The sequence below is a fragment of the Garra rufa genome, chromosome 2 (assembly GCF_049309525.1).
Source record: "Garra rufa chromosome 2, GarRuf1.0, whole genome shotgun sequence".
In the NCBI taxonomy this organism is placed as follows: domain Eukaryota; kingdom Metazoa; phylum Chordata; class Actinopteri; order Cypriniformes; family Cyprinidae; genus Garra; species Garra rufa.
In genome coordinates this window covers 66,007,410-66,020,086 of record NC_133362.1, presented here as the reverse complement: position 1 = coordinate 66,020,086, position 12,677 = coordinate 66,007,410, and the positions used below count along the sequence as shown (strand labels likewise).

The 12,677-nt window shown below is 32.8% G+C and overlaps 1 protein-coding gene across 1 annotated transcript; it reads left to right on the top strand.

The window, feature by feature from the left end:
• The first annotated feature begins 1,907 nt into the window (after window positions 1-1,907).
• On the top strand, window positions 1,908-6,693 carry LOC141325694 (uncharacterized). The gene is made up of 2 exons (XM_073834452.1): window positions 1,908-2,043; window positions 5,085-6,693. The coding sequence occupies exons 1-2, from the start codon at window positions 1,959-1,961 to the stop codon at window positions 5,978-5,980; spliced, it is 981 nt and encodes a 326-aa protein (XP_073690553.1). The 5' UTR covers window positions 1,908-1,958; the 3' UTR covers window positions 5,981-6,693.
• The last annotated feature ends 5,984 nt before the right edge of the window (window positions 6,694-12,677 follow it).

Sequence of the window (12,677 nt, the reverse complement as noted above, 5' to 3'; positions counted from 1 at the left end):
CCTTTATGGTATCGGTTCTGGATTTTGTTCACACAGAGCTGGCCGTGTGTCACTCAGAAAACAACAGGCCAATCAGAAGAGAGGCTCATGAATGTTAATTAGACGGATGTTCTTGACAGAGCTCCAAAGAGGGGAGCTGTAAAAAATATTGAGATGGTTTTTGGCACTTATACCGCAAATATATATTCTTAAGGACATCAAAAGCTAACATAAACCTTCAAAAATGTGCATAATATGTGACCTTTAAATTTTGAAACAACTGAAAGTGGAGCGGTTTCTTGAAATATACTGTATATTGATTAGCCCCCTTGGTTTAACTAATTAGCTCATTATCAGGTATAACAAAGATGGAATTAAATGTGACTCTGGACTGCAAATCCAGTATTTAGTGTAAATTTTTCGAAATTGAGATTTATACATAATCTGAAAGCTGAATAAATAAGCTTTCCATTGATGTGTGATTGTAAGGATAGGAGAATATGTGGCCATGATACAACTTTGAAAATCAAAATATTGAGAAAATCGCCTTTGTTTAGTTGTCCAAATGAAATTCATGGCAATGCATATTACTTATCAGAAATAAAGTTTTGATATATTTAAAGTGGGAAATTTACAAAATATCTTGGTGGTATTTTTGGCTATTGGTACACACACACACACACACACACACACACACACACACACACACACACACACACACACACACACATATGTATATATATATATATATATATTACAGTTGAATTCAAGTGGGAAAAATTAACAATATCACTTCCTGAAAATGGTCTCAATGGAATTGCAGTCTATTTTCAAAGGCGAGAATAAAGCACATACTAACAGGGTGGAAGGTGACTTTAGAGACACTGTAAAGTATTTAAATTGTAACAAAAATAACTATCGTTTCATATGTATAAGTAGTTGCAGTTTAGCCTAGTCTATAACATTATTTATAAATATTTTAAGTTTTTTATAATTTCATGGTTAATATTTCTGGATTATAAGTGGATTACTTTGCACTGAGGACATGATAACATTAAAAACCTATATCAATAAAAAGGTGCGTAAAATACAAAATAGTATTTTAGCAATATTTTGTGCAATAACTTCTTATTTCTTTCTTGAAACCCATTTCACCAGAAATTAAACTCAGAATACAGCGGACATATGTTTGTTATGTATATGTTTTCTGCATACACAATGTATTAATGGCCAACACAGGACTTTTATTTTGTTTTAGCGATGTGACGCCATAAGACTGCGCTCCTGTGTTTGTGATTCGGCTGAAGAGAGGTTGGTGTTTTTAAGAGTTTACAGTGTTTAAATCTCTAGAAATCGTTAAGGCAGTGTAATCGTTTTTACAAGGATGTAAAATTAATTGATAATCATTCATTGTAACGTTGCAGTGTTTCATCAAATATTTAATATTTATTTTTAAATGATTTTTTTTATGTATGTGAGGAAAACACGAGGAAATCTGTACGTGAATAACAAACACGATACTTTTCATTTCGCTCCCTTTTTCGTGAATCAGTTTACAGTAAACACGAATTCAGTCACTGATTAGTAGTGATGAGAAACGGAGCTTTTTGAAACTCCGAGTCAATTGAATCAATTTCTTTTCAAAACGATTCAGTGATTCGAAGCGCTCAAAACAGTGTGAATGCATTTAAAACGACAAACTCAAAGCTGTAACAGTTCTCATGAAAGTGGAATCTATTGAATGTAATCTAGAAATTATTAAATGCCAAATATACCACTGAAAATTACTTACAAATACTTATTAACAGAAAGATTTATTTATTTTTGGGCTATTTGGATCATTTAAGACCATTAACTTTTACTCTAATTGACTTAAAGATTTAGTTTGGATTTTCTATTAATTATTCTTATTTTAAATCTCCAGACACACAGAAAATCTCATGTGAAGCATCTAAGATCCACGTGACACTATTATAAAGATGGCGTTAATTAAAGAGGAAAATGAAGGCATAAGGATTGCAGAAGTATTCAGTCTGAAACAAGAAGATACTGAGGAACAAACAGGTTGGTTTTTCTTATGAAAGCTGAGATCAGTCATTTGATCCTTATTAAAATGTATGAATGTCTACAGAAATAAACAGTTTTTTTTTGGATGTCATATTAGTGTCCTAATTAAAGCCGTTTTATTTGACAATTTAATACAAAGTATATTGTGTAACATTAAAAACAATGTAAACCGTTAATTTTTAGTATTTACTTATGCTTATTTTTCATAATCAAAAAAGGTGAGCCATCAGTTTTTAATGGCAATGGTAAAAATGTATTATAGTAATACAGTCAAAACAATATTGAGTATCAAAACTTTTCAATTTGCATAATCACAAGTTTCAGTTCACAATTTTTGTGTAACTCCTCAGAACATATCGTTTCAAAGTAGCTTTACAGAAAATGCATATTTCTACATTATAATTAAGAGTGACTGTGTCACAGTCCATATGACATTTTCCCCCGGTTTCACAGACAAGGCTTAAACCTAGTCCTAGATTAAAATGTAAGTCTGAACTATTTCAACTGAAATAAAATGGCACTGATTGATCTTAAAATATATCAATGCCTTTGTTTTGCACTCAAGTAATGTTTTTTTCTAAGCACGTTTATAAAAAATACTTAAATGTCCTGATTAAACTATGGCCTAATCCTGGCTTAGTCTAAGCCCTGTCTGTGAAACCGGGCCTTAATGTACAGTTTTAATGTAATACAATTCAGGCAGTAAGGAAATGATGGTATTTAAGCAAAAAAGTGAATACTTTTAAAATAGTAACTGCATTTTCAGAAAAAAATGGAAGTTTGGTGTGTTGGTTCAGGGTTGGCGTCATCTAAAGTTCTAATAAGTTTTTCTTGTTTTATTGTTCATATTGAATAGATTAAGGAATACTAAGAAAGCTGATGCCAAACTTAAAAAAAAATGAAGAAGGGAGAGGGTAGTAAATTACTTCCCGAGGTATGCATTTAAAGGTTAAGCATTTGTCGACTAATCATACATTTATATAAAAAAAAAATCATTTAAATCACAATAATGAGCCTTTAATTGCCCACATAGCCTAATAAGTGATCAAGTGTATGCATAAAACTTGCCACAGCGCAATGAATGTGTCAGGTAAAAACCGCAAGGAGACTGCATTAACGTTTCAATAATTTATTGATAAGTGCTTTTTTTTTCCGACTTAAGAGATAAAGTCGGTAACACTGACTGTCAAAAAAAATATGTTTTCAATTTGAATTGGTTCATTTGAAAGTAGAAATTTAACTCTCTATGGATATATCTTTCATTTCTGAAAGGCAAGTATCCACAGAGTTTCTAAGTGACCCATTCAAGTTCACAGACAGCAGAAAGCGCATCCTGTTTGCTTTCATTATTTTACAAAATCACAATGTTTTGTTGCTATTCTGAGCGCACACATCTTCCCCTTATCCTAAAACAGCTTATACTACTGTTTTAGCAATTAAAATAGTTCGGTTTTGTATGTAATGGTAAAGTGATTAGAATTATTATTTTTTTATTTTATATTTAAGTTAATTTAGAAAAAATGTTTGGAGCATTTTTGTTTGTTAAATATAAGCTTTTTGTTTCTTAAAGTAACGACCAAGCGACCAGTGCCAGACAGTGAGTTGATTATAGTCTATGTTTGATCAGTTTTGCTTTCTCAAATCATGACTTGGCTAAAATAGCATATAACAATGCTAATTTAAACGTTTAACCTACATATGTGCATATCCACCTAATAGCGGAGAGTGAAAGCTAAATGCATTTTTTTAGGACATGGAGGTGCCAGCGCAATCACTTACATTTTTTTTCAGTTAAAGCAATTTTAAAAATGGCATTATTTTTGGTCAAAAAGGTAACAGTAATGCATCATTCAGAACTCTAAAGGGTATACTTTTATTTGTGTGCACTCACAATATTAATAAAACGTTGTGTTTTTATAAAATAAAGAATTACTTTTATAACGGTCTTTGGTTTAACCAATTCCAAAAACTGCTATACAACTTAATTTATAATAAGGTAACCAATTGCAGTCCCTTATTAAATGCAAAATTGATATTTTATATTTAGTAAGAACAATAAGCACACATCTCAAATCATTTCAATTTTTTTGAGAACACTTACAGCATAAGAAAATGAACCACCAAACAAACACACACACAAAAAAAACCTTAGTAGAATCAAAAGCAGGTCACAGTCCACGGATGATTAATAAAAAGTGATAGAGTGAATAAAATAAATATATTTTCCAGTTCACATGCCAACATAGTTGTCCATCTTAATCCCTATGCCTGTTGTAATCAGTACCAAAGTTCCTAGCAAACTGGAAGACCCATACACAAATGATGAATCAATGGTGAGATGAAGATCTTTGTAAATAAAAGAACATTTTTAATTTCCTCTACAGTCTCCATATCAAACAGCATATTCCTCCACAGAACAAAAAGTCTTTTTTCAGTTGAGCATAAAACTAAAGTCCCTCAATAAAGCCAAGTTTGGCCATTTTGACAAGGCCAGGTTTCAGCCATTGCAGGTTGTACTCTTCTTTTATACCATGACATGACTTATAGAGAAAATATTGCATTTTACTGCCCCCGTGGTGAGGAAGAGAATAACACCTTGTCCTTCACAATCCTATAACAGGCTTTTATACTTTTGCCGGGGCTTTGTGGCCAGCTTTAGCCTATTGCGTGCACTTGAACACGGAACTCTTTCAGCTGCGCCGAAGGGCGATAACACGTCTTAAAAATGGAACGTGGAAATGTAATGGATGTGCTGAAAAAAAAAAGTTTTATATACTCTATATTGTTTCCTAATGGTTAAATGTGAGATTCTAGAAATGAATTTAGCGGGAACAGTCAGGAAGAAAATTATTCTATGCGGGCAGCGGTTGAACAAAAAGTGAGTATATAATGGAGCAGGTGTGTGCGGAATAAAACCCGGCAGGAGTGAGACTAAAAAAGCAGTCTTTGGAATTGATATTTCTAAGTATAATGTGCAGAAATCACAGCAGTAGTACACATTATATACAAATACAAACATTTTTGTGGTGTTTTTTTAGAATCTGTTGATGCCACCAAAGAGGATAGAGTTGGAAGAAGAAGAAGACAGAATGAAAGAAGTTGGAAGAAAAGTGTTAATAAAAGGAGAAGAATGATGGGACAACCGTATGTTGGGATTAGCAGGAATGAACAAGTTAACATGGAGCCCCGAGTGATGGGACCAAGATGTCAGTCAGCTGGATGTGTGAAGTCCTCCAAGCATCAATGCGGTACAATTGAAGAAGCAGACAGAGAGAAGATTTTTAAATGTTTCTGGGAGAACATGAACTGGGAAGAGAAGAAAACGTATGTGCGTGGTTTGGTGGATGTAATGCCAGTAATGAGGAGAAGGGGCTGTGAAAATTCCAGAAGGGTATCTACTCTTATTTACTTCTTAAAAGTTGATGGACAGAGAAGAAGGGTGTGTAAAAGTTTATTTTTGGCAACACTCGGAATAGGGGATTGGTGTGCTCTTAACTGGGTGCAAGACACAGGAAACACACCTCAGAATACAGCAGCAAACCTCAGACGTGAGGATCGTGAGTTCATGAAGAGTTTTCTGCAGGATCTCCCAAAGGTGGCTTTCTGCTACTGTGGGTCATTAACATCAAAACAGTACCTGGAGCCTGTCTTCCAGTCCATGACTAGTCTGTATAAAGTCTACCATCATGCTGCTGAAGAAAAGATGCTGAGACCCTTCTCAAGGCAAGTGTTCTCAGAAGAATTTAAAGAGCAGAACCTGGGTCTTTACCATCCAAAGAAAGACAGATGTAATACTTGCAGTTCCTTAAAGACTGGTAACTTGCCAGATAATGAGTTGCAGGTCCACTTTCCTAAAAAGGAAGAGACCTGTGTGTTAAACGTGGAGGACAAAAATGATCTAAGTGTTAAGCTTGAAATCAAAAGCGAATGGTGATAAAGAATTCTTCTTGTTCTGAAAAGATTGATAAATTCTTAAATTTAGATTTTAATATTTGTGGTCTTGTCTTCATACGGCGTATGCCTGTGTGTACTGCTTTCCGTTTGGCTTTTATGCCTTATATGCGGTTGATTTTGTATTATAACAGTCATCCCAATATTCTTAATCTGGTAAGAACTCTAGAAGCTGCATTTTGGACTAATTGTAGCTTATTTATTAAAGATGCATTACAATAGTCCAGTCTAGAGGTCATGAATGTGTGAACTAGCTTTTCTGTTTCATAAACATGGCATATTCTGCACCTTGGAACTGTTTCTAAAGTGGAAGAAGGCTGTTTTTGTGACGTGAAATCCATTTTCGAAAGTCGAAAGTTTTACTGTCGAGAAAGAAGTAACAGTACATCTGTCTAGATGCAAATTATATTATAAAAGCTGCTGTGCACAGGTTTTTAGCCAAATAAGTCATATTTCTCTTATCTGAATTTCATATGAGAATTTTTTTTTATCTGTAACACAGTTTTAATTCAGATCATTTAGAAATGCTGCAAAATTTTGATTTTCCAATTCGTTATATTTTGTGTGGATTGCTCCTGAATACTTGCCTTTAAAATCAGCCCTTGTGAGTATAAAAACTGTCGATCACCATTTGGCCAGTTATGTTTTATACATTCTAACCATCACACTAAACGAAGACTAAGTGAGATCATTAAGTCAGAAAACATGTAATTTAATTAAATAAAAAGTTTAATGCACTTCTTGTTTCAGAGTGAAGTGTGTTACTGTGATCTTTTAGACGGTTGTTCAATGTGTAAATTATCCATCGTTTTCAGTGTGTCAAAACGTAAATACTGCTGCACACAAACTCTTGGATATCTCTGAATGAGTTTGAGATGCTTATAACCAGTGTTGGGGAAAGTTACTTTTAAAAGTAATGCATTACCATTTTGCATTACTCCCTAAAATTTAACTAATTACATTACTTGGGTACTTTTTATGGAAAGTAATGCATTACATTAGATTTGCATTTTTAAATCTAGACAGGGCTTGCTTCTTTTTTATATATATATAAAAAATTCTAAGTTTGGCAAATGTTAAAGCACTTTCACACCAAAAGTGAAGTGGATTCACCTCAGACTGGAAAAAAAGTACCTTCATGCAGGAGAAGATCACTCTTCAGCAATAAAAAAATCATGAAGCACAAATGTTAGTTTATCTAAAGTAATTTTTGCTTATTCATGTGGCTGAAATGGATCATGGAAGGTCAGCAGCAAAGACACTGGTTAATAAAATGGGATTAAATACATTAAGGTTATTTGTGTTCTTTAACATATTCAATTATTGGAAGTTTGCATCATATTCTGAGTCATATTTTTACTGTTTTTATTCATTTTGAAGAAAACTGAATCTGTTTTTGTGAGTGAGATGAATTAATGCATGTTCACATTTAGTCTTGAACTACAGTAACATAATGTGTACTCCCAATTTCCTGACAGGAGACTTGTCAATGAATAAATGGGAGGGAAAGTAACTGGAATTACTTATTTGAAAAAGTAACTCAGATATTTATTCAGAAATTCAAAAGTAATGCATTACTTTACTAGTTACTTAAAAAAAGTAATCTGATTCTGATAATCTGAATAATGTGTTACCCCAACACTGCTTATAACACACTCCAAATAAGACTTTTTTTTTTTTGTCCATAGATATTTTGACTAGAAACAGGACAAAAATACTAAGATATTCTTAAATCAAGATGCATTTACTAAATAAGCAAAAAGATTTCAGATATTTAGGCCTGGTTTCACAGACAGGGTTTATCCAGGACTAGGATTTAGTTAAATTAAGATATTTAAGCAGCTATTGCAAAAATGCCTTAGAAGAAAACGTTACTGGTGTGGATCTTGAGACAGAACAATGGAACTGACATATTTTAAGATATGTCAGAGCAATATGTAAATCAATGCGTGTCATAAATTATACATTTATTAGGCAGAATATTAGCAAAAGGAGTTTTCTCCGTTATCTTGTACATGATGTAAGCGTGCTCCGGCCCCCCAAAAAATCGGTTTATCGATTCCAAGGCATTGGGAATTGAGAGTCGATTCCGAAGTTTAGAATTGATCCTATCAATGGGAATCAACGACTCATTCAGAGCCGTTTTCAGTTCAACGAAACTTATCTATGGGTGCCTCTCAAACGGAAAGCTGCATATCTTAGCTGGTACATCATCAAAGGTCTAACGTCAATTCACGAAAATTAACTGAATGAAAAGGAGTCTGTACTGAGCTCATCTGAGTTTTAGGAAGCAGTCGTTCCTTTGAGAAGCACCCATTAATTCACCTCCTGTTCGCTAATACACTGATAAAAATATGGAGCTTGATCTACTTAAAAAAAGTAAGGCAACTTTTTGCATCATTTTATCCCATAGATCATACAAGAGTAGTCTTTGTTTATACAACATTAATTTTACAAGTAAAGTCAACTCACTTTTGCAAACAAAGGCAACTCAACTGTGGTAAGTTGACTTTACTAGCAATATTAATGTTGACTTTACTAGCAAAAGTGAGTTAACTTTACTTGCAAATTTAAGTTACCCTGACTTGCAAAATGAATGCTGTACATACAAAGACAACTCTTGTTTGATCTACGTGATAAAATGATGCAAAAAGTTGCCTTACTATTTCTCAGTAGATAAAACACAATATGTTTTTGTTATGGTGAGCAACTTAAATCTAGTACTGTACGTGATCTGTATGTTGGTCAATCTGTCCAATGTAAAAATGGACATTTTGGCCTCATGGTGCTGTAGAAAAAAATGACATAACAAAAAGAGGGTGAATTCCCTGGTACAAATTGTGACAGTTTCACGAGAGGAAAGGTGAAACACAATCAAGAGTTCACAAGTCACCAAAATTTACATTTTATTGCAAATTCACACAAAACTCATATCATACATGTACTGCCACTGAACTGGGCAATAACTGGGTGTACTGTACTCAATACATTACTCAATTCATTACAGATTTGTTTAGTGGATTCTTAATAATCAATTCATCTTTAAAACAACACATTTGGGCTTCGGGAAACATTTTACCATCAAAAACTAAGTAATTGACAAAAGACAGATTGTAAAACAATGAATATTATTTTTAGTTTCAGCTCTAATACTGTATACTCTGCAACAATGCTCATATTATTCAAACAACATCTGGTATTAATTATTCAACTTAACAAAAGGGCTTGTTTAACAATAGTTCAAGATGTATTGTAATATTTTAGTGTATTTCATGTCACGGAACATACAATATATATACCAAAGACACTTTGATAAGAAAATAGGACCGTAAACTCCATTATACTGACAACATTGAAACACCTGAGATGCCAGCGGCAGACGCGCCATAAGACAATGCCAATGACCCAACACACAACTCATGGGATTTGCATCCTATTACTTTCTGGTTCTTCTAATGTAAAGTAGGGTGGCTGAAAAGTGCAAAACACATTTACATTCGAAAAAACTCCAATAAATTTGAAAACAAGATTACATTTCAGGAAACAGATATATACATTTTTGGAAACACATTTACATTTGAAGAAACAAATATATATTTTCGGAAAGAAATGTACATTTTAGGAAACAAATTTACTTTTTAAGAAAAAAATATACATTTCCGGAAACAAGTTTACATTTTTAGAAACAAATTAACATTTTAGGAAACAAATTTGACTGACTAACTGACTTCCAGAGAGTAGCAGAACTACTAATTATTTATTTGAACTACTAAATGAGGTCACATCACATTCAGTCTTTAGGACGTTGCCTATCCGCGTGGAACCGGCTTTTTGTTAATTTGTTTCAGGATTTGTATCTGTGTTTTGCCTCTTGTAGAGTTGTTTCTGAAAATGTAAACTTGTTTAATAAAATGTAAATTTTTTTCTAAAAATGTAAACTTGTTTCCGAAAATGTATATTTGTTTCTTAAAATATAAATTTGTTTCCTAAAATGTTAATTTGTTTCTTAAAATGTACATTTGTTTCTTAAAATGTACATTTGTTTCTTAAAATGTACATTTGTTTCTGAAAATGTACATTTGTTTCTGAAAATGTAAATGTGTTTCCAAAAATGTATTCTGTTTCCTGGGGCTCGTTCTTCGTACGTCGCTAACTCAGTTAGCTGGATTTAATTGTTGACGATTTGGCATGATCTTGGATTGTTTGGTTCTTCGAAGCTCATTCTGGATTTGCTGTCATAGCAACATGTGCGCAAGCTTAAACCTGCTCGGGAGCAGGTTTATTTCATGTAAACAGGATTTAGGCTGCGCTCCTGGCGGGTTATGATTGGTTGAAATGGCGAGGTCACATCTGATTGGTTAATGAACACGACTGACGCGGACTGACTCACGTGGGAAAAGAAAAGTATTTTGCAAGAAATTGTAGAAAATAATTATGACGATTCACACACGAATGATGACCACAACTACACACACATTATATAGTCTATATAGCCTATATATACAGTTGCAATCAAAATTATTTAACCCCCAGAGACTGCAGTACTTTACAAATGATTTTTGCTCTTTCTGAAGATTCAGGACTAAATTGCATCTACAACAGTTTTCTGGCATATTAAAAGTGATAATGTCAATATATAATGTAATGTTTTTGAGTTATAAGATTTTTTAATAACACAGCTATGTCAGAATTATTCAACCCCTATTCAACATTGCTGTTTTAAGACAGTTATTTTTATGGTCAGGAACAAAATTGTCTTAAAACATAATTAAGCCTTTACAAACGTATTAAAAATGGAATTAGCTTGGGGTGTTACACATAGTATACTCTTAGCCCATTCATGTGCTGATAGGGAGTAGCAAATATGGTAAAGTCAACAGAGAGCTCACACAAAATCAATAGAGAAGAACTAGTTTGTTATCTTAAACTACATGAAGATTTCTAAGACATTACAAGTCCCTAGAGACACAGCTGGCAGCCTTATTCCTTAGATTAAAGTGTGTTGAACCAGAAAATCTTTGAGGGTGTTGAACAAAAAAGCACAATATCATAAAATGTTTGATCAGATCAACTGAGAAAAACTTGCAATGTACAGCCAAAGACTTGCAAGATGACCAGACGAAAGGAGGCAAAATATTTCAATGCTGTGTATAAAAAGGACACTAGACAAGTATGGTCTTCATGTTGAGGAATCTTGCTGAATACCATTCTTGACCAAGAAGAACAAAAAGCTGACTTGAACATGCTAAAATTCATTTAGTTAGACCTGTGGAGTTCTGGAAGAATGTTTTATGGAGTGATGTGACCAAAGTGGAACTTTTTTGGATGTATGGATCAGCAGTATGTCTGATGCAAAAAAGACAAAGCTTATAAGCCGAAGAACACCATCACCATTTGTTTTGGCAAACATTGTGATGCCTTTTGTGCAATGTCTGAAGCTAATAATAAATGGCCTTTCCTGCAGGACAATCATCCCAAAGTATACATTCAAATCTACTTATGCTTGGTTCAGGGATCAGTCATAGAATGTTTTTAAGTGGCCTGTTCAGTTTCCAGATGTAATTCTCATTGAAAATACATGGTTGAATTTGGTGCAAGCAGTGGCAAAGTAAAAACCAAAGATTATCAGTGATCTGAAAGCTTTTTCAGGGGAGGAATAATTTTGAACATGAATGTTTAGAGCCAATTTGATTTTTATTATTATTATTATTCATCAACTTACATTCTCAGAATTACTCAAATGTGTCTTAATAAACTTTCTTTGATAGTTTACTGATGCCTTTGTTTAATTTGTTTCACAAAATGTTGTTTTCTGTAGCAAAATGTCTTGCAGGTCAAGGGGGTTGAATAATTTTGATTGCAACTGTATATATATATGTGACCCTGGACCACAAAACCAGTCTTAAGTCGCTGGGGTATATTTGTAGCAGTAGCCAAAAATACATTGTATGGGTCAAAATTATTGATTTTTCTTTTATGCCAAAAATCATTAGGAAATTAAGTAAAGATCATGTTCCATGAATATTTTTTGTAAAATTCCTACTATAAATATTTCAAAATTTTATTTTTGATTAGAAATATGCTTTGTTAAGAACTTCATTTGGACAACTTTAAAGGTGATTTTCTCAGTATTTAGATTTTTTTGCATCCTCAGATTCCAGATTTTCAAATAGATGTATCTCGGCCAAATATTGGCCCATCCTAACAAACCATATATCAATAGAAAGCTTATTTATTGAGCTTTCATATGATGTAAACATCTCTGTTTTGTAAAATTTAACCTTATGACTGGTTTTGTGGTCCAGGGTCACACACACATATATATATATATATATATATATATATATATATATATATATACACTACACTTAAAAAGTTTGGGGTCAGTACATTTTTTTTTTTTGAAGAAATTAATACTTTTATTCACCAAGGATGTACTGAGTTAATACTTATATTAAAAAAATATTGAAAGTTAATAATAAATAATTTACATTGTTATAAAAAAATATATATATATATATATATTGAATAAACACTGTACTTTTTAAACTTGTTATTCATGAAAGAATCCTGGGAAAAAGTCACATCCAAAAAATATTTGGCAGCACAACTGTTGATATTATCCAACATTGATCATTCTAATAATAAATCAGCATATTAGAATGATTTCTGAAGGATCA